The 23977-nt window shown below is 44.0% G+C and overlaps 1 protein-coding gene across 1 annotated transcript in view; it reads right to left on the reverse strand.

Annotated features, from left to right (window-relative positions):
- Positions 1 to 4387: 4387 nt before the first annotated feature.
- Positions 4388 to 23977, reverse strand: part of ENTREP1 (endosomal transmembrane epsin interactor 1) — a 99384-nt gene continuing 79794 nt past the window's right edge. Inside the window, 5 exon segments of the mRNA XM_049770944.1 lie at positions 4388 to 4898; positions 9428 to 9720; positions 13804 to 13956; positions 16289 to 16364; positions 16535 to 16664. Coding sequence (XP_049626901.1) covers positions 4695 to 4898; positions 9428 to 9720; positions 13804 to 13956; positions 16289 to 16364; positions 16535 to 16664 — 856 coding nt within the window. The 3' untranslated portion in view covers positions 4388 to 4694.

Raw genomic sequence — 23977 nt, forward strand, 5'->3', positions numbered from 1 at the left:
GGTGGTGGCCTGGGAGACACCCCCTCCAAACTGGTGATGCTATAAAAACCCCCAAAGGGAAGAGTTGCTTGCCCCAGGGAGGTGGACAGACCCATGGGGCTATGAGGCCTTCTTGAGTAGTGGCAAGATTTGTCTAGCTAGACAGCTCAGTTTCTGGGGACAAAAGGAAAGAAGGATGGAGAACAGGTCATTCTAGTAGGGCATTTGCCATTCATGATGCTGACCTGGTTTCAAATTCCATCATCCCATGTGGTTCCCCAAACATGGCCAGGAGTGATTCCTGAGTGCAAAGCCAGAAATAACCTGGGCACCATAGGGTATCTCTCTCTCTCTCTCTCTCTCTCTCTCTCTCTCTCTCTCTCTCTCTCTCTCTCTCTCTCTCTCTCTCTCTCTCTCTCTCTCTCACATACACACACACACACACACACACCCTTCAAAGATCTACCACAAGCACAGATCACCATGGGAAGTTGGCCCGGCCCCACATGTTCACAGCTCCCTATAACTCCCCCACCTCCAGACCCATCTCTATAGTCTCTTTTCATTTAGTTTATGTCTATATATTGTGGCACCAGGAACCAAACCAAGTTCTCACACATAAGAGACAATTGTTCTACCACTCAATTATATCTCTGGTCCCAGCTCAGCACCTTGTCTTTTCCTTTCTCTCCTCTCCCCTCCTCTATCCTCTAATCCCTCCCCACCCCTCCCTTTCCTTTCCTTTCCAATCTCCTGACTTCCCTGCCCTATTCTTCCCTTCTCTTCTCTTCCCTTTTCTTCCCCAAGTCCCCTTCACCCATCATAATGCCATTCTAATATGGTTTAGAAGGAAGGTGGGCAGTCCTGATGGAAATTCCCAGATTTGACATTATTTTATTTTATTTTATTTTTTGGTTTTTGGATCACACCTGGCAGTGTTCAGGGGGTATCATATGGGATGCTGTGAGTCAAACCCTGGTCCATCCCAGGTTGGCCACATGCAAGGAAAATGCCCTACTGCTGTGCTATCTCTCAGGCTCTGACATTCTTTTATTTATTTATTTATGTATTTATTTATTTATTTTTGGTTTTTGGGCCACACCCAGCAGTGCTCAGGAGTTACTCCTGTCTGTCTGCTCAGAAACAGCTCCTGGCAGGCATGGGGGACCATATGGGACACCAGGATTCAAACCAACCACCTTTGGTCCTGGATCAGCTGCTTGCAAGGCAAATGCCGCTATGCTATCTCTCCGGGCCCAGACATTCTTTTATTTTTAATAATTAGTGTTGTTAGGTTTTTTTTTGGTTTTTTGGGCCACACCCTTTTGATGCTCAGGGGTTACTCCTGGCTAAGCGCTCAGAAATCATCCCTGACTTGGGGGGATCATATGGGACGCCGGGGGATTGAACCACGGTCCTTCCTTGGCTAGCGCTTGCAAGGCAGACACCTTACCTCTAGCGCCACCTCGCCAGCCCCAATAATTAGTGTTTTTAAGCACCATGGCTACAAAATTGTTCATGATTGAGTTTCTGTCATAGTGATATTGTTTTACCAAAAAGTTCTTTTTTTGTTGTTTTGTTTTTTGTTTTTGGGTCACACCCAGCAGTGCTCAGGGGTTACTCCTGGCTCTATGCTCAGAAATCGCTCCTGGCAGGCTCCATATAGGGTACCATATGGGATGCCGGGATTCAAACCAATGACCTTCTGCATGAAAGGCAAACACCTTGCCTTCATGCTATCTCTCCGCGCCCCCCCTCCAAAATTCTTTATTGGTTTTAGGACCACACACAGCTATGCTCATGGTTTATTCCTGACCTGTACTCAGGGATCACTCCTAGGGAAACATGGGATATCAGCATTGAACCAGAGTCTGCCACATGCAAAGTAAATGTCCTCCCCACTATACCCTCTTTGGCCCCAGAACCAACATTGAATAAAGAACTTGTAAAGACAAGTTCTTGACCAGTTGCAAGCTCAAGAGATCCCTGGCCCCTGACTTAAACCCTTTTTTTTTTCCCCCATATTAAGCTTTGGGTACATATTAGCTAATATAACCCCTTTCCATAAGATATATGTCCCAGCATGCCTGTGCCACCCAGTAATCTCAGAGAAGAACCTCTTCTTGGTGACAGTTTCACCTCATTCGATGTACCCTATGAAATGCTGGCACCCCTACTCAAAGCCAACAGTCAGATTCTCCCAGCAGTGCCTGCATCCACTCCTCAGACAAGCAACAATTTTTTTTTCAGTTTTGGGGGGTTTGTTTTTGTTTTGGAAGCAAAATGAGCAGTACTAAGAGCTTACTTCTGGTTTTGTTCTCAGGGATCACTCCTGGCTGGCTCAGGGGACCATATGTTGTAGGTGTACCTATCTGAGACCCGCCCATTTCTGGGAGGGGTCTTGGGAACTGAATATTAGGTGTGACCTTACCTGCAAGACCCCGCTCATTCCTGGGAGGGGTCTTGGAAAAGATAGATAAGCCTTTCCCCGCCCATTCCTGGGAGGGGTCTTGGTAAAGATAGATAAGCCTTTGACCGAGGGGATTGGGCCGTTTGCCCTGCTGGGCTCTCTGGCTTTGGGGTCTCTGCGTTCTGGTCTTTGACCAGCATGGAGCCCAAAGGAAGATGGCTGAAAGGAGTTAAGATGCAGGGCCAAAAATAACTAGTGCTTAAAAGGTTATGAGTAGGCCACAAACGTGGTGGATAGGGCATGAATAAAGCTGATGCTTCCTGATGCCTGTCTCTGGATGAGTCTGATTGGGGGTTGCGAAGCCACGTGGCCTGGGATGGCAGAGAGAAATCCACCTCCATCCACTTCCATCCAGCCCCATCGTTAATTATTTGATTCTACATCATGTGATGTGGGGACCAACCCAGGTTGGCTGAGTGTAATACAAATGCTCCAGCCCTAGATGTGCATTTTTTTACGTCATTACTAAATCTCCGCGCACTATCTATAGACTGTCCTCCTTGAGTTCCTTCTACAAAGATCTGCTGTACTGGTTGGAAGGGGTGGAGACTGACTTGATTCTCTCTCCTTAGATCTCAAAATAGTTGAATTTCATTCCTTCCCTGAGTGTGTGTGTGGTGGTGGGTGGATGGGGAGGGGGTGCAGGACAGCAGGGACCAGCTCCCAGCTGTACATCAAGCAGCAGAGCTGACTAGTCGCCTCTTAAAGCCTGGCTAGGCCAGCTCCTGTACAGAGCAGAGACTCAGTCAGGTTTCCCGACATTGATCTTCTAATAAGTTTACTGCAGTGTAAACCCAGGGAGAAATGTCAGGAAGTACTTTCTCAGAGAAAGTAGGTGATTAGAGGAATGGGACAGGGACAAGGACAAGAAGGTTCCTAGTTCATGAGCTGAGTGGATGAGCTCCTAGAATGGGGGTCTACTGCTCAGCCAGTGAGAGGGGTTTTCTCCTACAAGTCTCCCACTTCCTCCTTCTCCCCTCTACAGATCACTGCTGAACTCAGCCCTTCCTACACTGGCAAATATAAGTGAAATCTGTTGTTCCTCTGGTCACTCACTTAAAGGGACATCCGCCAGCCTCCCCCTTCTTCTTCCCCTGTCCTGTGGTCCAGTCCTGGCTCTTTTCCTTGGTCTGGAAACATTCCCCTATGACTCAACCTCAAACCCAATTCAAAAGTCATTTCCTCGTGGAAGTTCCCTCTGAGAACTCCCTTCCACAGACTAATCCCTGTATTTAAACAGGGCAATGGGTGTGGAGCCTGGTTACAGTTCCATGAGGGACTTCAACCCAGCAATGGCTGAACACACTAACGATATCATCTGTGAATCATCCAGAGGGTTGGTGCTCTATAGATCAAGGAGATGTGGTGGCCTAACCTGACCTTGCCATGGAGGCTACCACTGTGTCAGGTCCCACAGTCTGCGGGGTAAGGCCATCTCCAAATAAACAAATGCCACACAAAACCCACTGTTCTAAGGCAACATTTTTATTGTCCATCCTGCCTGAGCCATCTCTAGTTTTGCAAGCACAAATAAATGAAGTCCACCAGGACCCCCTTTTCATCCCCCCTTTTTTTAACAATTTGTCACTAAAGATGTTGCCTGCCTTTTTCTAAAGAGGGTGTGATTAGAGGGCCACCAAAAAAAGAGACCCAAAAAACAAACACAAAATAAAACAAGACAGACAACAACAAGGATTCTAGAGTATGAGAGTCAATCACCCCCCCCCCACCCCGTTTCTCAGTAGGTAGGCACTAGGGAGGTGTAAATGGCTCCACAAACCAGTTCTTTCCCAGAAAGCTCTAGGAAGTGGAAGCGGAAGAAGAAGGGGAGGAAAAAGAAGGAAGAGAAGGAGAGACAGGTGGAGGGGAAAATAGAAAGAAAAGGAGGAGGAGGGGACCAATGAGAGGAAAAAAAAGAAGGAGAAGCTGAGGGAAGAAGAGGGAAGGTGGAGAGAAAGAAGAAGAGTAGGAGGAAAAGGAGGAGAGCCTCTAGGGGTAAGGCAGGCATTGGCCCCGCATAGGACCTGGCAGAGAGAGAGGGCACTAGCTCTTAGCTACCACCTCCCATATCCAAACCCAGTGAGTCTGAAAGCAGGTATGAATTGACCCCTTATGCCCTCAGAAAGGGGCACCAACAGGCAAGAGCAAATGTTCTTTAGAAGGATGAATGGAATCCATCCCTGCACAGGGCCTTCACTTTCCAGCCTGCCTGTCCTTGGGCCAACAGGATACATGGCCCCTGGGTTCACAGCACAGTCTCCCTGACCACCCCAATGAGGCTGTGTGGCCGCTCCGCGTCAGCCCGCCGGGGTCTCCTCTGGGTTTGGGGTCTCCCGACAGGTACGAAGGTACTGAGGTCTCCACAGCTGCTCAGGTACAACAAGCCAGGCTGTCTCCGAGAGTGTGGCAGAGGGCGCCGGGACATGCCAGGCTGTGCTGGGGACATTATCTTAGAGAGAAGAGAGAGGATCAAGAGAGGTTAGGTGTTGGCAGAGGCAGACCCCTGACAGCCTACCAGATCCATGCCTGAAACAGCATTCTGTAGAAATGTTTCCTCTAGTATCCCTTTCCTGTAATGCCTAGGAAACCCCCCAGTTTCAAGTTGTTTCAACCGGAGAGCTACCACACTTGAAAATGTGGCCAATGCTGGTCTGAAAGGTAACCAGGAAATGAGGTTATAAAATGTCAACCCAACCCCAGGATGCTTCTAATTGATCTGACAATCTTTCGATAAAAATAGGGATAGGAGTAGTAGTACAGTGGGTAAGGCATGTAGTTTGCATTGCACGCAGCCAACCTAGGTTCAATCCCCAGCATCCCATAAGGTGATTCTTGATCATAGAGACAGGAGTAAGTGCTGAGCATGTCTGGGGATGGCTCCAAAACAAAAAAAAAATAAAATAAAATAAAATAAAAACTTAAAAATAAACATAATAAAAAACAGATCAATTAAGGTGCATGCCAGGCAGGTGCTGGGTTCTGTTCCTAGACATGATCCCCTGAGCACTGCCAGTTGTGGCCCTAGAGACCCCTGGCACAGCCATGATGGCCTGGGTATCTCAGGCCTGAGCAGCATTGCATCCTCAGGCTCTGGCTCTTAACTTAAGAAGAGGTTTGCTGAGGCCGGTGAGGTGGCACTAGAGGTAAGGTGTTTGCCTTGCAAGAGCTAGCTAAGGAAGGACCATGGTTTGATCCTTCGGCGTCCCATATAGTCCCCCCAAGCCAGGGGCAATTTCTGAGTGCTTAGCCAGGAGTAACCCCTGAGTATCAAACGGGTATGGCCTGAAAAAACAAAAAACAAAAAAGGTTTGCTTAATCAGCACAGGGCTCCCATGAACTTCCTGAGAACTGCTTGAGAGGACCCTTATTTTAAAATATTACCACATAAGACTATTTTAAAATTTTGACTGGTTTTCTTATGCTTTCAGCTGTTTTAGAAAAATACACAAAAGCTTACTCTTTGACAGTCTTCTTGCTTTTTTTGTTTTGTATTCTGAATCTTAACTGCTTTAGCATAGTGATTTGTAAACTTAGTTTTAGACTTTGATTCTTTTTTTTTTTTAGATTTTGATTATTAATCTATTACATATATATTTTGTTGATTTGTTCTTAGGCCATATCCACTGGCGTTCAGGGACTACTCTTAGCTTGGTGTTTGAGGGTCACTCTTGGAATGCTTGTGGTACCTTGCAGTACAGAGGATCAAACCTGGGCCTTCTGCATGCAAAGAATGTGTTCAACACATTGAGTTACCTCTCTGACCCCATAGTAAGCATATTTAATTTGTTTTTTATTTTTTATTTTTGTTTTAGTTTTTGGGCCACACCCGGTGGCTCTGGGGTTACTCCTGGCTCAGAAGACGCTCCTGGCAGGCATGGGGGACCATAAGGGATGCAGGGATTCGAACCACTGTTGGTCCTGGGTCAGCTGCTTGCAAGTCTAAGGCCCTACTCCTGTGCTATCTCTCCGGCCCCTTTTATTTGCTCTTTTAACTATGTTCCCCCAATGACATTTCTTTTGTAATTCCAAATAAACATACACTTACCTCTCAAAAAAAATTTTTGACTGGTTTTCATAGTAGCATGATAATAACTGTGCACCATTCTGCTGTAGTTTTTAAGGGGGGGTTAAGGTAACACCCAGTGATGCCCAGAACTGAATTTTGTTTCTGCACTTGGTGTGCTAGAGATTAAACCCAGGTCAGTCATGTGTAAAGCAAGCATCTTCCTTCCTGTACTATATCTCTGGCCCTATTCTTTTTTTTGGGGGGGGGGTGGGGCACACCCGGTGACACTCAGGGGTTACTCCTGGCTATGTGCTCAAAAACTCGCTCCTGGCTTGGGGGACCATATAGGACCCCAGGGGGTCGAACCTCAATCAGTCCTAGGCTAGTGCAGGCAAGGCAGACACCTTACAGCTCGTGCCACTGCTCTAGCCCCTCTCTAGCCCTATTCTGAGATTTTAAAGATCACTAAAAGGTTAACCCCTGGGACATTCATTTTGCTAGCATGCTATTATTGCATTTGTCATTAAGGGTTTCCCTGGTTCCAGAACTAAGAAGAAAATTCTAATGTTTGCATATCTTGATTATTCATGGTTAAGTCAGGAAAGTAGTTTTGAAATAGGTAAAAATTAAAATGGATCTGGAGCAACAGTTCAGTGGGTAGGGTCTTGCTTTGCATGGGGTTTCCCAGGTTTGAACCCTAATATCCCTGAGTACTCCGAGAGTGAGCCCTGAGCATAGCCCCCTTCCCCCACAAAAAAAGAAAAACATAAAATGGATCTACTTTCCAGTAATGCAACAGAAAACAGAAATGTGCACAGCTGGAAAGAATCAGAAATAAAACCTCCATTCCCCATGTTCCTGTCTCTTCATACAGAAAGAGGGCATTACAGTAACTCAGCAGCTATACTGATGCAAAAGGTGCCAAAAGTGGCCCAGAGTACACTGCAACAATCCAGTGCCTGAGCCAGCATCACTTTGCAGCCAATGGAGGTGAACAGAGGTGCCATTAGGTTGCAGTCTTATTTTTCACCTCCTGAGCAATTTTCCCATAAAACTTTGCAGACAGACCAGACCAGCTACTTGGACAAATCTCTGCATTGGCCTCACCAAGCCTAGCAGCATTTGAGGAGTGGTTCCAGAAGACCTCTCCTTTCATTCATTTACCATGTGTCTACAGCACACAGCATAAAACTGGGGACCTAGGTGTTTCTCCTAAATAAGCCTAGCCATAGCCTAGGACTACTGATTGCCCCTTCTTTTACAAAGCAACTAGAGGGTAATGCATCTCTTTCATCAAAAAATCAGATTCCACTTTTGGGGGGAGATGCCACACCCAGTAGTGTCCAGGGTTTTCTCTGGCTCTGTATTCCAGAACCATTCCTGGAAGGCTTGGGTGACAACTTGTGGTACAGGGAACTGAACCCGTGTTGACCATGTTCAAGGCAAGCACTCTACCTGCTGTACTATCACACCAGCTCCTCAGATCCCTGACTTCCACTCGGAAAAAAAATTAGCTTCTAGTTTCAGTAAGAAAAGAGGGCAGTAGGTGGAAAAGGAAATCCAAGAACCAATAAAAATATTTCTTTAATTTGACTTAAAAACTTGCCTCATGGGCCAGAGAAGCTGGAGCTATCGTAAACAGGTAAATTATTTACTTTGCAAATGGCTGGCCCAGGTCTGATCCCTGGTACCATATGAACCTCCAAGACAACCAGGAGTGACTCCTCAGTGCAGAGCCAGTAATATACTTGAGTACTACTGGATATGCAACTCTCTCAAAAATTTTTCTTGGCAGGCCGAAGACATAGTACAGTGGGGTAAGGCTCTTGCCTCAAATATAGCTGATCACGAGCACCACACATGGTCCCCTGAGCATCACTAGGGGTGATCCCTGAAATCACTGGGTGTGGCCCCAACAAAATCACCACAGCAAAAATATCTTCCCCAGTTCCTGTAACTGGCAGTGACTCTGGGAAGGACCAATGTAACTCGAGTATATGTTGGGCATTAAGGCCCTGCCAGGTGACAGCCAAGAGCCAATGACAACCACCTGTGCACATGAAGTCAGTGCCTTAGACAGGACAGCTTCCCAGAGAGAAACTGTACCCACACACCAACACTGGGCGAGATGACCCCTTTCAATCTTGCACTCCAAAAAGGAGAAACACAGCGCCAACATGGATTATGTTACATGGTCAATGTACTCTTTTTACTGGAAGAGGGGATGGCCATCTACACTTTATTTTTGGTTTACTGGGGTGCCAAGAGCAGACCCAGAACCTGGTACACGTGAGACAAGACGTACTGTACCACTGAGACATGTCTCCAGATCTGGCCACCTGGTACTTCTTAATCTATGAATAGATAAATGTGTTTATCCTTTAAGTCCTGTCAACTTAGCCTTCCAAATATTTTTTTCTTTTTTCTGTTTTTTGATCACTTAGGGTTTATTCTGGTCTCAGGAATCACTCCTCGTGGTGCTCAGGACCATATGCAATGCGAGTTACTGAACCATGGTTGGTCTCACATAAGGTAAGCACCTTAACCCTGTAATCTCCCTGGCCCCTACCAAAAAAATGTATAAGACTTTGAGGAGCTGCAGAATTGCCAGTATTAAAATTCACATTTTCCTGTCTTATCAAAACAACCCCCTGACCCCACCATTACCCCTTTCCTTTGCCTATCTCCCCTAGATCAAGTGCTCTGAAATTGTGTTTTTTTTTATTTTGTGTCAACCCTCCATTTTTATTTTATCTATACTCATAGACACATGCAAGCTATATAGATATTAGCTATAAAAATAATGGCAAACATTTTAGAAATGGTCCCAATTCCACTTTTTGTTAATGTTCCGGCTTCCTCCCTCTCTCTCTCCCATTTCCCTTGATTAGTAACCACTAAGGGAAAAGTAACTGGAAGAGTTGCTTCTGCTCTGAAAAATGAATCTTGCCTAATAACCCTCCTAGAACTACCTGTTCCAGGAAACTGGCACTGGTGATAGCTTCCTCCATGTGCTCTTCATCTGACTTCAAAACAGATTTGATGTTTTCCACCAGTTCGTGGATGTCTGGTGTCATGGTGCAGGAGGACTGCTCCAGGAAGCGTGCCACTAGCAGCTTGGTGTCCATGTAAGATTTGTAATCGATTAAAGACCGGGGCCGGCATCTCGAAGCTCGAGTTCGCAAGCCTCTGCGCAGGGTCACGGCAGACAGATCCAGTCGGCCCTCCGTCTGAGTGGCAGCCTCGCAGCTGAGCACAGGGGTGGCTGTGGATAGACACAAGCAACATGGACCCTCTGGCCAAGCTCCTGTGCCTGTCCCTGGATCTGAACCAGCATGACCAGTACACTCAGCATGGGGAGCAGCTGACAAATGTGAACAGCATGCAAATCTTGCTTTCCATCCTGAAAAAGGAGGAAAGGAAGAAGGGAGGAGGGAGGGAGAGAAGGAAGGAAGGAAGGAAGGAAGGAAGGAAGGAAGGAAGGAAGGAAGGAAGGAAGGAAGGAAGGAAGGAAGGAAGGAAGGAAGGAAGGAAGGAAGGAAGGAAGGAAGGAAGGAAGGAAGGAAGGAAGGAAGGAAGAGGGAGGGAGGGAGGGAGGGAAGGAGGGAGGGAGGGAGGGAAGGAGGGAGGGAGGGAAGGAAGGAAGAGGGAGGGAGGGAGGGAAGGAGGGAGGGAGGGAGGGAAGGAGGGAGGGAGGGAGGGAGGGAAGGAAGGAGGGAAGGAAGGAAGGAAGGAGGGAGGGAAGGAAGGAAGGAAGGAAGGAAGGAAGGAAGGAAGGAAGGAAGGAAGGAAGGAAGGAAGGAAGGAAGGAAGGAAGGAAGGAAGGAAGGAAGGAAGGAAGGAAGGAAGGAAGGAAGGGGGAGGGAGGGAGGAAGGAAGGAAGAGAAGGGAAGGAAGGGGAAGGAAGGAAGGAAGGAAGGAAGGAAGGAAGGAAGGAAGGAAGGAAGGAAGGAAGGAAGGAAGGAAGGAAGGAAGGAAGGAAGGAGGAAGATGCCATAAATTATTCCCTGAAGTGCAGTTGCCATAGAATGTGTCCCCAAACATTTTATTGTGCCACATCCAACACCCACCCCAAGTCCAGAATGTAGGACTCCAAGGAAGCAGCAGGTTGAAAAGTGGTGATACATGGATGGGACTAAAGGGAACAAGCAGAGGGTGTGACCATGAAAGACATTCTGAGGGGACGATGGACGAGCTGCTGTGAGAAGGCCATGAGGAGAGACAGAACTAGTGAGTGATGGAACACTTGATGGCTGGGACTGTACCTGGTCCTATACCTCCTCAAGGGCACTGCACTGACTCAGGCCATGGCTGCAAAGAAGCTCTAGAACTGACTATAACAAAGAGAAAAATCTAGGTGCAGATAAATGGTACAATCTGGAATTCAACAGAAGTCTGAGGAACAAAGAGATACAGGTACTCTACACCTTACATCCACTTGTTTCACATGACCCTGGAGGGTTTTGCTGCCAAAGAGCTGACATGCAGGATTTCAGGCCTCTGAAGGGCCCTGAAAGTGGGGCTGGGAGCAGAGGTGAGGAAGGAGCAATCCTCTGGCTGGGGAGAGAAGCAGGCTTGGGAACTCTAAGCAGGGGTGGGCAGCTGTCCTCATAGACAGAGTCTTGCAGAAACTCTGACTAATGACACACATGCAGGAGTGAGGGCAGAATCTAAGACTACACTTGTGTGTCTTTAAGGCAAGTTGTTTCTTCCCACCACAGGGTGGGTATTCTGAAAGCTGCGCATATGTTGGGATCCCAGTGAAGCTGCAACGCCTCCACTTATGGAGAAGGACAGAGGGGCCCCAAATGAAGGCAGGTCTAGGGAGGTATACCAGCTTCAATGCTACAACAGGCAGGGCCTCCTCCCCACTCAAAAGCGACAGCAGATATAGGAAGTTTCTTTCTTTCCCTCGGGTCAGTACAAAGCTGGAGCAGACAATACAGGGCTCAGAAAGAAAGGAGTGAGGCTACCAGTTCCTCAGGGCAGAATGCAAAGGGACAGAAGCTACATTTGCATAGTGCAGAAGAGGGCCTGGTCCAGTTGTTAGCATGGTCACCTAAGAAGCTGTGGGATTACAAAAGAATTCCCTTTTCTCCCGATCTTCTCCTCCTACTTTTTTGACTACTGTGGAGGTCACAAAGTGCCAGAGTGGGGAACAAGCAATTCCAGGGGTCCAGCCCAGGATCAGTATGCATGCAAGGTTTACACTCCACTACTTAAGTCAAAAGCCATGCTTCATAACTCCTTTTCTGTGCACAATTTTCTACAATGAGGAGACCTCTGGAGATGCTGGATTTCTCAATGTGTTTACACAAAAAAACTCACTGTTCTGGTATATATAAATATATATATTTACAATTATATATAAATATATATTTATATTTACAATTATTAAAATTCCATCAGTAACCAAACTCAAAATGAAGGGGGAGAGATGGAGTAGTTGAGTTTCACTCTATCCAAAGGTCTTAGAACAAGGTCAGATTTAAATAACTCCATCTTCTTGTATATAGTAAAAAAACAACAACCAAATAATGGTACAGGATTTAAAAAAAAAAAAAGCGACACTTTATATTTTCTTTTCAGAAAATACTTATTTCCATGGAATTCGAAGCATTTAGGAATGAGAAATAAGTTTGTACTATTTTTCTCTTGCTGTACCTAGCACCACAAGATGGGCAAATGCTTTGGGTGGTAATGGCTAAAAGAATCAGTTCAGAGAACTAGTTCAAGAGAAGCCCTGAGTTCCATGTTTGCAATAGCATGGCCTCTGCTGAACATCACCAGATGGAAGGAAAGAAAAGACAAGAAGAGAAAAGAAAAGAAAAGAAAAGAAAAGAAAAGAAAAGAAAAGAAAAGAAAAGAAAAGAAACGAAAAGAAAAGAAAAGGAGAAAGAAAGAAAGAAAGAAAGAAAGAAAGAAAGAAAGAAAGAAAGAAAGAAAGAAAGAAAGAAAGAAAGAAAGAGAGAGAGAGAGAGAGAGAGAGAAAGAAAGAAAGAAAGAAAGAAAGAAAGAAAGAAAGAAAGAAAGAAAGAAAGAAAGAAAGAAAGAAAGAAAGAAAGAAAGAAAGAAAGAAAGAAAGAAAGAAAGAAAGAAAGAAAGAAAGAAAGAAAAAGAGAGAAAGAGAGAAAGAAAAAGAAAGAAAGAAGGAAGGAAGAAAGAAAGAAAGAAAGAAAGAAAGAAAGAAAGAAAGAAAGAAAGAAAGAAAGAGAGAAAGAAAGAAAAGAAAGAAAAGAAAGAAAGAAGAAAGAAAAAAGAAAGAAAGAAAGAAAGAAAGAGAGAAAGAAAGAAAGAAAGAAAGAAGAAAGAAAGAAAGAAAGAAGAAAGAAAGAAAGAAAGAAAGAAAGAAAGAAAGAAAGAAAGAAAGAAAGAAAGAAAGAAAGAAAGAAAGAAAGAAAGAAAGAAAGAAAGAAAGAAAGAAAGAAAGAAAGAAAGAAAGAAAGAAAGAAAGAAAGAAAGAAAGAAAGAAAGAAAGAAAGAAGAAAGAAAGAAAGAAAGAAAGAAAGAAAGAAAGAAAGAAAGAAAGAAAGAAAGAAAGAAAGAAAGAAAGAAAGAAAGAAAGAAAGAAAGAAAGAAAGAAAGAAAGAAAGAAAGAAAGAAAAGAAAGAAAGAAAGAAAAAAAGAAAGAAAGAGAGAGAAAGAAAGAAAGAAAGAAAAAGAGAGAAAGAAAGAAAGAAAGAAAGAAAGAAAGAAAGAAAGAAAGAAAGAAAGAAAGAAAGAAAGAAAGAAAGAAAGAAAGAAAGAAAGAAAAGAAAGAAAGAAGAAAGAAAAAAAGAAAGAAAGAAAGAGAGAGAGAGAAAGAAAGAAAGAAAGAAAGAAAGAAAGAAAGAAAGAAAGAAAGAAAGAAAGAAAGAAAGAAAGAAAGAAAGAAAGAAAGAAAGAAAGAAAGAAAAGAAAGAAGAAAGAAAAAAAGAAAGAAAGAAAGAGAGAGAGAGAGAAAGAAAGAAAGAAAGAAAGAAAGAAAGAAAGAAAGAAAGAAAGAAAGAAAGAAAGAAAGAAAGAAAGAAAGAAAGAAAGAAAGAAAGAAAGAAAGAAAGAAAGAAAAAGAAAGGAGGAGGAGAGGAGGAAAAAGGAAGAAAAGAAGAGGGGAGGAGAGGAAATATGTGAGAGAGGAGGGGAAAGGAGGAGAGAGGAGATACGAGAGGAAAGGAAACGAGAGAAGAGAAAATAAATTCTATTAACCTTAAATGATGAGGTAAGTGTGTTTCTTGTATGCATGACGGATTTCCCTGCTTTCCATCTTTCTTCTCTAAGACAAAAGTCACCTTTTACAAGTCACCTTTCAGCTTCATCCCTTCTGACACCTAAGCCTACTGCTTCCCCAGAGGCTGGGCCAGGACATCACCTTTCTCCACGGAATGATGGAGCATAGGGTCACTCTTTGATCTCGTCCACAGGGGGCGGAGGGCTCTCCCAACTCTCGAAGGATGTCGCTGATTGGCACTGGGAGTGTCAAGAGATGAGTTTTCTTCTTCCAGGGCACGAGGACTATCCCCACCTGTGTTTTTGAGAAGAGAAACAAATGATTTCACCAGCTTCCAGCGTGGGGCAGGAAACACCTGCAGCTTGCTGGGCCCAGGATAACACAATTCATAGCATTTGCTTAGGCTACTGCCCTGACAGTGTATATGTTTCAGGCTACGAGAAGCACTTGCCTCTCCAATCCACCCCTTCACACCTTCAACGGACACACACAAATGTCTGTTTTTCCCTAAGGTGTTCATGAACTTCTCTAGGCTCTAGTCCTGCAGTCCTAAGTTATCTGACATGTTCTGACATTTGGGAGGAGCTGGGCAGGACAGGCAGGGGCCACAGATCCAAATTCAAGCAGATGAGGCATTCACAAGCCAAGTGATAAAATGCCCTGAAAGTTTTGTAGGGCCAGTGGCCCCTAAATATATGGATGAGGAAACTCACTCTAGTGTGGGGATAGAATGGGATAGTCACTAATCAGGAAATAAATTTGCATCATTTGTGAGCTCTTATCTGGGAAATTTTTCTAGGAAATGGAAGAATTGGGAAATTAGAGTGGTAGTGCAGTGAGTACTTGCCTTGCACGTGGTTGAGCTAGGTTTCATCTCTAGAGTCCCATATGAGCCTCTAAGCCTGCCAGTAGTTCCTGAGTGCAGAGCTGGGAGTAACCCCTGAGCACTGCTAGGTGTGCAAACCCCCCCCCCCAAAAAAAAAAAAGGAGAAAACGAAGAAGAAATGGGAGGATTGGGCAGGAGAGAAAGATTAAGGTGCTTGCTTTGTGTGCAGCCAATCCTGATTTGATCACTTTCACTTTCCCCAAGCACCTCCAGCAATTATTGCTGGACAAAGAGCCAGGATAAGCCCTGACTTATACACTGGGCATGGATTTATTTTGTTTGTTTGTTTGTTTTTTGGGTCACACCCGGCAGCACTCAGGGGTTACTCCTGGCTCTGCGCTCAGAAATCACCCCTGGCAGACACAGGGGACCAGATGGGATGCCAGGATTCGAACCAATGTCCTTCTGCATGAAAAGCAAACACCTTATCTTCATGCTATCTCTCCAGCCCCTTAGGCATGGCTTTTTAAAAGTTCCTCAAACAAAAAAGGAATTGCCATATACTTAATTCTAATTATGCTGAATTCTACTTAATATGGAAGCAAATAGAACAAAATCCCATCTTGAATCAGGATGCCACTGAAAAATGACCTCTATCTGAAATAGCTAAAAGTTGATGCATTATTTATTACCATTAGCAGTTTTGTCCTACTGGATGGTTCTCTGGGTCATTTACAATGTTCTCTAAAAATATGGAATAAATGTAAACTGACTCTGGTATTTATTTTGGGGGCCTGGGAGGTTGGACCACACCAGCTGTGTTTGGGCTACCTGGTGGTGCTGGGGACCTAGAGTACAGAATTCTAACCACTAGACTCCAGAGAGCTTAAAGTGTTGGGGAATGTATCAGAGTGAACTATATTCAAGGCAAATGCCTTTACCCCTATACAATCTTTCTGGCTACCCATGTCCCAACTCTGCAATTTGATGTGGAAATAAAAATTTAGAATTTCTTATAGGTTAAGGGACATAACCTGGGCTCTAGTCTATAACTGAGTTGTTCTAGTTATAATGGGGAAATCTCACAAAAAAAGCTTCCTATAATGAATGAAATTTCCCCTACCCCACTCCTAAACCTTCCAAGATTCCATATTATTTTTGAAAATTGTGGTGGGAGTAAACTCTTAAATACTCAGGGCTGACTTCTGCCTCTGCATTCATGAATTATTTCTGGTGAGCTTAGGGTACCAACCATATGAAGTAGTAGAGATAGAAATAGGTTGGCTGCGTGAAAGCCAGATGCCCTGATCACTTGGAAGCCAGGTGACCTGCTCAATGTACTATTTCTCTGGCCTGATTCCAATTTGTTTTGAGGCCACACCAAGTGGTGCTCATGGGTTACTCCTGGCTTTCCACTCAAGAATTACTCCTGGCTGGCTAAGGGGACCATATGAATTGCCAAGGATGGAACATGAGTTGGCCATAAGCAAGACAAACAACCATACTCACTGTGTTCAGGACTAAAGTCCATCTTATTTTAACAGGGGAAATACAAGCAACATAAAATAAAAAGAACTAATTATACTTTTCCATCCATTACATAGGTCCCTGGGTAAAATCCCATTTCTATACACATGAGTTCTTCCACTTGAAAGCCCCATTAACACATCTGCATCTGGAAAGAAGTTTGTTGCTTTAACTATTTACTCCAAGAATATCTGTCCTCCATAAATTATCACAAAAGTAAAGGTTTCTCTAAGTACTCTCTGTACCCATGAACCCCAGTTGATGGTTGATTACCTTGAGCCACCGATGTGCAGACCTCCAACAGGCACGATGCAGCTTCGGATCCTTCTGGCCTTTGGCACGGGGATCCCTGAGCCCAAGAAACAAGAGGGCTATTGGATGACAGTCAATGCAACCCTTATCAGGACTCCAGCACATGTCTTAGAAAGAGTTCTGGGCATAATCTCTGCATTTTTCCTGAGCAGAACACCTCATTCCTTCTCTCCCAAAAGTGAATAATGAGGAACCCCAAATCCATACCTGATCCTGGTCCTCTTGGCTCACCACAGCTTCGTAGGGAGGTGGGGGATCCAGAGGACAGAACACTTCTACTCCTTTGATTCGTGCACCATAGATGTGTGGGAGGGGAATGACATCGGGACCAACCATCCTAGGAAAAGCATGTTTTCCTAAGAGAGCCCATTCTACAAACATGCAGTAGCCCCTGCATGTGGACTTTGCCTAAGATCATTAAGCCACGGACTATGAGGAAAACTAGTCACCCCTGCAGACCATGGTCTCCCCTTCTAGGAGAGGGAGAATAATCCCACGCAGCTACCATGGAGCTGTGACAACATATTAAATGACAATCAACAGTCCTTTTCAATAAAGAGTCAGAACACAGACATAATCCATGGAGACAGAAAACAGATTAGTGGTTTCCAGGGCCTGGAGAAAGGAGAGAGAGAGAGAGAGAGAGAGAGAGAGAGAGAGAGAGAGAGAGAGAGAGAGAGAGAGAGAGAGAGAGAGAGATTTGTGCTAATTAACTTGGAAAGATGAAAGGAAAAAGTAAAGAGAACTTACATGTATATAATAATAGGCCATCATCATGTGACTAGTTCTTAATTGATATACTTTAATTGTATATTAAAATTATATAAATATATATAAAATGATTGAATGAGGTATGGGGATCCTTTAGAAGTTTTTAAAGTGCTGGTGTCCATTCATGGACGGACATGGAAACTATTATGCTGAGTGAAATAAGTCAGAGGGAGAGAGTTAGACACAGAATAGTCTCACTCATTTATGGGTTTTAAGAAAAAATATAAGACATTATTGTAATAATACCCAGCGACAATAAAGATGAGGACTGAAAAGATCGGCTCAGGATATGAAGCTCACCACAAAGGGTAGTGAGTGCAGTTAGAGAAATAACTACACTAAAAACTATCATAACAATAGTAGTGAGTGAAAGAAGTACAATATCTGTCTTGAATATAGGCAGGGGATGGGGAAGGAGGGAGATGGAGTGCATTGGTGGTCGGAATGTTGCACAGGTAAAGGGGGTGTTCTTTCTATGCCTGAAACCAACTACAATCATGTTTGTTCTTTTTATTTATTTATTTATTTTATTTTTGGGGTCACACCCGGCAGCGCTCAGGGGTTACTCCTGGCTCTACGCTCAGAAATAGCTCCTGCCAGGCTCAGAGGACCATTTGGGATGCTGGGAATCGAACCACTGTCCTGCATGCAAGGCAAATGCCCTACCTCCAGGCTAACTCTCCGGCCCCATTTGTTCTTTTTATTACTGCAACCTTTCTATTAAACTGCAAACATGTTTGCAATTTTGAAGAATAAAGTATTATAACAAAAACAAAATTTATATCCATTAAAGATAAAATTTCTGATTTGTGGGTATAATTCAAAAAAGAAGTTTTGGAAGTGCTTTGGAACTAGTCACATGATGGTGGCCTATTATTATATACATGTAAGATCACTTTACTTTTTCCTTTCACCTTTCCTAAGTTAATTCGCACAAATACCCTTAATTATTTAACCCCGACCCTCAGATGATTTATGTTAAACTCTAACTAATAAAGGTGCCAGGGAAAGCAGCCAAAAAAAAAAAAAAATGCTTGGCTGACTCAGTAAGATCCAAGACTATGTTTAACACCCCTGGCCAAAAGTGCAATTTTGACTGTCTAATTTCTTGTGCAAAACTGCAAGTTGAGACCCTGCAGAATTACCTCTACGGTGGCACAATAATGTTTCATGGGCATTTACGACAAGCTTTCAAAGGGTTAATTTTATCTTATGTGTGTTAAACCTCAACTAATGGAAAAATAACTAGAGGCTGAGGAAGATTCAATTGTTTCTTCTATTGGCAAATGATGAAAGTTTCTTGCCTGAGTTTCCCTAGTCACTAATGTCCGATTCAGGGACCAAAAAGAAAGTACAGGAAGGAAGGAAGTGGGGCATTTGCCTTGCCTGTAACTACAATGGCTACAATCCTTGTTCAAATTCTTGGCACCACAGAAGGTTCCATAAGCACTGTTAGGGTCACTCCTGAGCACAGAGCCAGAGCCAAGAATAAACCACTAAACACTGCCAGGCGAGGTCAAACTCCCCTGCTCCACTAAAGAATAAAAGATTCCCTAATATTTGATTTATGGCCAAACTATTGGTTAAATGAATATTCTAATGAACTAATTCATTAAAAAATCGGGGCCAGGGTAAACAGTCCCATGGCTTATCGTGTCCCCCACAGCCTAAGGTTTTGAGTTTAATCCTTGATGTTGTCCAATGTGCCAAGCACACTTCCACCATCCTCTGTGATCCTCAGAGTCACACCACAGCCAGGAATGCATAAGAAGCGCAGCAAATAAGTATCACCCCCAATGTGTTATTGTAGAGTGGCAACACCTCTGTGAATGCCATGGGGACCCCCACCCTCAAACCCTACTTCTAGAATGCACCTGAGCACCACCACTAAAGAGTGTGAGTGGGACCAGAGCCATGTTGTATAGCAGGTAGAGCATTTGCCTTGTATGTGTCTGACTCAGCTTCAATTTCTGGCATCCCATATTGTCCCCTAACACCACCAGCAGTGACTCCTGAGTGCAGAACCAGAAATAACCTCTGAGCATTGCTGGGGTTGAGCCCAGGCAAGCACCATAACTACAGAAGTGCCACCGCAGTGAACGCCAATACAGTGCAACCACTACAAGATGGTGAAGACACCAGGAGAAACACAGTTCAAAAAACCATGAGCACCACAACCAGGCACATCTGCAGAGGCCACTGCCTGGTCACTGCAAGCATGGCCATAAAGAAATAGGAGGAGGGGCAGTGAATGAGGTCAGACCTCGGAGACAAAGAACCACACTGCTATAGGGACCACAGAACTCTGATTAAAGGGGTGACTCAGCAGACAAGGGCTGAGCACGTGGGGTGGCTGAGGGCACTGTGGCTTTTCTGCAGGGAGGTGCCTGGGGGAAGGAGATACATACTTGTTGCAAAAAAATATTTGTTTTGCCTTTTTGCTGTTGTTCATAGTACAGTTGTGTTTTTATTTTTCAGTTACAAAGCTGTTCATGTCTTTTAATCATATAGTGTATAATACCCATCACCAGTGCATATTCCCCACTACCACCATCTCCAGTTTTCCTCCTGCCTCTGTGGCAGACATTGGAAAAAATGTTTTAATTTGAAAGTTCTTCTAGAGGTTTCCAGAGAAAAATCACAAACACACTCACAAACACACGTGAAAAACAAAAACACTAAATTTTAAAATAGTAGTTAACAATAAGTGAACATCAAAAAACAAAAACAAAAAACCCTACCAAACTCCTGTCCAAGTCACGGGTTATTGGAGAATCAAAACCATACAAAACAAAACAAAAAACAATAGCCAAAGTTCAACATCTGCTCCTGAAATGCCAAAACAGACAACAAAAAGATAGATTCTGCACCAGTGCTTGCAGAGGCTGCTCTTTTGTTGCTGGTATTATTTTCTGTGTAGCCAGAGGTCAAACCAAAGGCCTTCGACCTGTACCTGTACTCCTTTTTTCCACATATCCCTTCATACTTCTCACCCTGAAGAGGGGTTTTTCATCCTCTGGAATAAGAGAATATTTTGTGCATATATATATAGAAATGCTATCCACAGAGGATTAATGATGAAAAAGATGTGATGTCTATTCTTCCAATGAATCTTCTGCAGTGCTGGGTCTTAGAGAAATGAGCAGCCTGATTGTTAAAATGAGAAAGCTTGGCCCCTATCCCTTAGACCTTCTTGGTTTAGAAGCCAGACTCACCCTCTGGCTCTGAAAGGGGAGAGGGATTCATTCCCAATACAAGCTCATCTGAAGAAAGACACTAGCATGAGAGAGAGAGAGAGAGAGAGAGAGAGAGAGAGAGAGAGAGAGAAAGAGAGAGAGAATGTAACATTATAAAGAATGGAATATTCATAGGCCAGAGCTGGAGGCTATAATTTGCATGCAGAGGTCCTGAGTTCAATCCCTGAGCACCACTAGGTATAACTCTGGAGGCCACTTAGTACCACTGAGGGTGGCCCTGGTTGTCCCCAACAAAGTTGAAAGTCCTCTCTGAAACTTCTGATGTGCACAGGTAGGCAGAGTATTGAAGGACCCTCCCCACCTCAAACTCTATGTGAAATACTCTCTCTAAAACAAGGGCTGTTCTTAGGGTCTGAGCCTGTGGCTTTGTGGCAGGTCCCTGACATGGCATAAGCCTATGTTCCCAGCATTCCCTCCAGCCACCATTACCAATCCCGGTACTGCAGGCTGTGATCAGAGAATAAGAATGCAGATCCTATACAGAATTTTAGGAAGGAAAAGGGCTTTTGCTGAATTGTAGGGGTATACTTTGACATGTCTCTATATTTCTAGGACTCACCACCCTCACCACAAAATATCCCCATACCCATAACTTCCACCCCTCCTGCCTTTCCTTTAAGCACAACCTAGCTTTCACTAAATGCAGGAGTTCACTTTGCTCTATTTCCATGCCATTCATTTGAAGTCTCATTTTGATGGCAGTGAGTTGATGCAGAAGAAAAGTCCTTGCTTTATTAAGCACCTTCTCTTTCATTTCTAATAGGAAGTAAAAATCCAGGCAGAGAAATGGACTTAGGTATCTCTCGGCAGGTTTTTATCCTGATCTCTCTTAGCCCTCAACCCTCATGATAATATAGAACCTTCAAGGAGGTTTTCAACCTCCACTGGCCTAGACCTTGCTTCAAGAAAACCTTTTGCTGATTAGCTGTACTCAGTCTGACCACTGCAAAAGAAAATGTACAAGGGCAGGGAACTAACATCCTGAGCTATCCAGGAAAGAAGATCAGACTTACATAAAAAATGTCTTAGGGCCAGAACAATGTGGTAAGGGCATTTGCCCTGCATGCGGCTGGCCTGGGTTCAATCCCCAGTATCAAATATGGTCTTCCAGGAATCGCCAGAAGTAATTTCTGAACACAGAGTAAGGAGGAACCCCTAAGTGCCATCAGCTGTGACCAAAAACCAGAAAAAATAAAGTGAATATCTTGGGGATGTAGCTTGGAGGTAGGATACTTAACTCACATTTCTGAGGCCCTGGATTTGATCCCTGGTACCACAAAAAAATTAATAAAAGAACATCTTGAAACCAGAAAGATAGTATAAGTAAGGCATTTGTTATGCTGTTGACCTAAATTCATTTCCCTGCATTCCATATGGTCCCTTGAGCCCATCAGAAGTGATCCCTGAGTCCAGAGCCAGAAATAACCCCTGAGTACATCCAGGTATGGCTCAAATCCAAAAAAAAAAAATTAGAATGAATATCTTTTGCAAGGATTCCCAAATTTATTTGGCTTACTACCCCCTTTTCAAAAAAAGAAAATCAGTCTGCTGCCCTATTCTGCCCTCAGATGACTTACCTTCTTTTACGGGGAGGAGACACCCAAGTGGTGGTCTAGACATCCAGGCACCCTACTGGCAATTCTCAGCTAACCAGCTTGATGGCTCAGTGCCCAGAATGTGATGCTGCTCAGGGCCTACAAGGTATTCCCCAGGCCAAGTCTCTGAGGCTGCATCTGGCAATACTTGTGGCACTGTGTGGTGCTGGAAATCAAGCACTCTCTGGCCCCTAAATCTGCCTTCTTTAAACAAAAAAGCAGAAAATTCCCCTCTTCCCTTACACAGTACCATGATTCCTCCTGGATTATTTCAGCAAACCCTCTAAAAACACTGAATTTCAGAAGACCGCTCCCTGGTAAGGTGAAGTTAAGATTAAGGGCTAAGCATTTCTTCAGTGTCAAGCACAGAATAGGAACACCAAGAAATATGCAGCAACCAATAGTAATGCAGGGCCTACAGTTTTATTTTAAAGAAGCTTTTGTTAAACCCATTCCCAGAAATTCACTTAGCAGCTATGTGGTAATTCGGTGAATGGAGTAGTAGGCTCAGAAATGGTATAAGGGCCAAAGTAAAAAGAGCACAGGAGGTAAGGTTGTTGCCCTACATGATCCCTTCCAGAAAGTTCTGAATGGTAAAATCTGTGACAAGAAGCCTTTCTGGGGCTGGAGAGATAGCATGGAGGTAAAGCGTTTGCCTTTCATGCAAGAGGTCATCGGTTCGAATCCCAGCATCCCATATGGTCCCCTGTGCCTGCCAGGAGCAATTTCTGAGCATGGAGCCAGGAGTAACCCCTGAGCACTGCCGGGTGTGACCCAAAAACCACAAAAAAAAAAAAAAAAAGAAGCCTTTCTGTCTTCTAACCTTGATTTGGCAGAGGCACTATCAATGCATGAAAGAAGGAACAAAGAATTGAAGTGCTCTCACGGGTCATCATTCTTATGCAGGATAGAAAAAAGCAGGCAAGCCTGGGCCAAGCTCACAAGAATCTCTTTCCTTCCTACACTGCAGGAAGGTAAATCTTTCTGCTGTTGCTCTTCCATTGACCAAATGCTTACTCATGCCATATAGGGCTAGAAATTCTTAAAGAGAGTATTTTTGTCCCCAGAAAGGAGACAAGAAGACACCTTTACCATTGCTGCAGGCAGAAAGATAGGAGGCCCCTGGTAATGTGTACTGGGAGAAAAACTGTCTGGAAGTTAAACCAGCTCAAATGCATGAAGACATAAGAGCCCCGCCTAAAAAACCACTGAGCATTTCTTGGGAGACAACCTCCCATAAAGGGAAGCTGAAGTGTCTCTAGGCCAACATCTCTCCCTCAAGCCTACAAACCCTCTGGCTGTATGGTCATCTCTAGTATATGGGGTTTATGGGCCTGAGGTGGGAGGTGGGATCCAGATAGGAATGTGAGTCATAAAAATAAGGAATATCACTCACTGAAAACAATCTAACCTCCTTCATCATCACAAATGACTGCCTACATCTACAGCATAGGTTCCCCCATACCTTCGTTCAGTACAACACTTAATACAATAGCCACAACATGAAATCAATCACCTGTCCAATGACAGATGAGTGAGTAATGAAGGCATGTTGAATAAATGCACAATAAAATACTATACAACTGCTGTGAAGGATGGAATCATGAAATTTGTTGCTAATTGGATAAAACACTTTATACTGTTTTCATTTGCATTTGATAGAACAGGAGGGTCCAAATTAAGTGAAGAACAAATATATCATGATCTCACATATTTGTGGTCTACAAATTAACATGGCTAGGAAGCAGAAGGTATCAAAGATGGGCAAACCTCTAGCCCTAGCTTACAGAAATAAAAGGCCAGGGAAGAAGAGAAATGGAGAGAGGAAGAGGCAGATGGGAGGTAACATGGGGCAAAGGTCAGGGGCCTTGGCTGTGTTGGCGGTGTAGAGGTAAGCTATCTGTTTATTTTTAAATTGCTAGCACCAAAACTCCTGTAAGCATAAGACCCAAAGTACAATAATTAAACCTAAAAAATATGCCTGTAAGAAGGCTGGGGACTGGAGTGGTTTGTGGAAAGGAACCTGG

The sequence above is a fragment of the Suncus etruscus genome, chromosome 3 (assembly GCF_024139225.1).
Source record: "Suncus etruscus isolate mSunEtr1 chromosome 3, mSunEtr1.pri.cur, whole genome shotgun sequence".
Lineage (NCBI taxonomy): Eukaryota > Metazoa > Chordata > Mammalia > Eulipotyphla > Soricidae > Suncus > Suncus etruscus.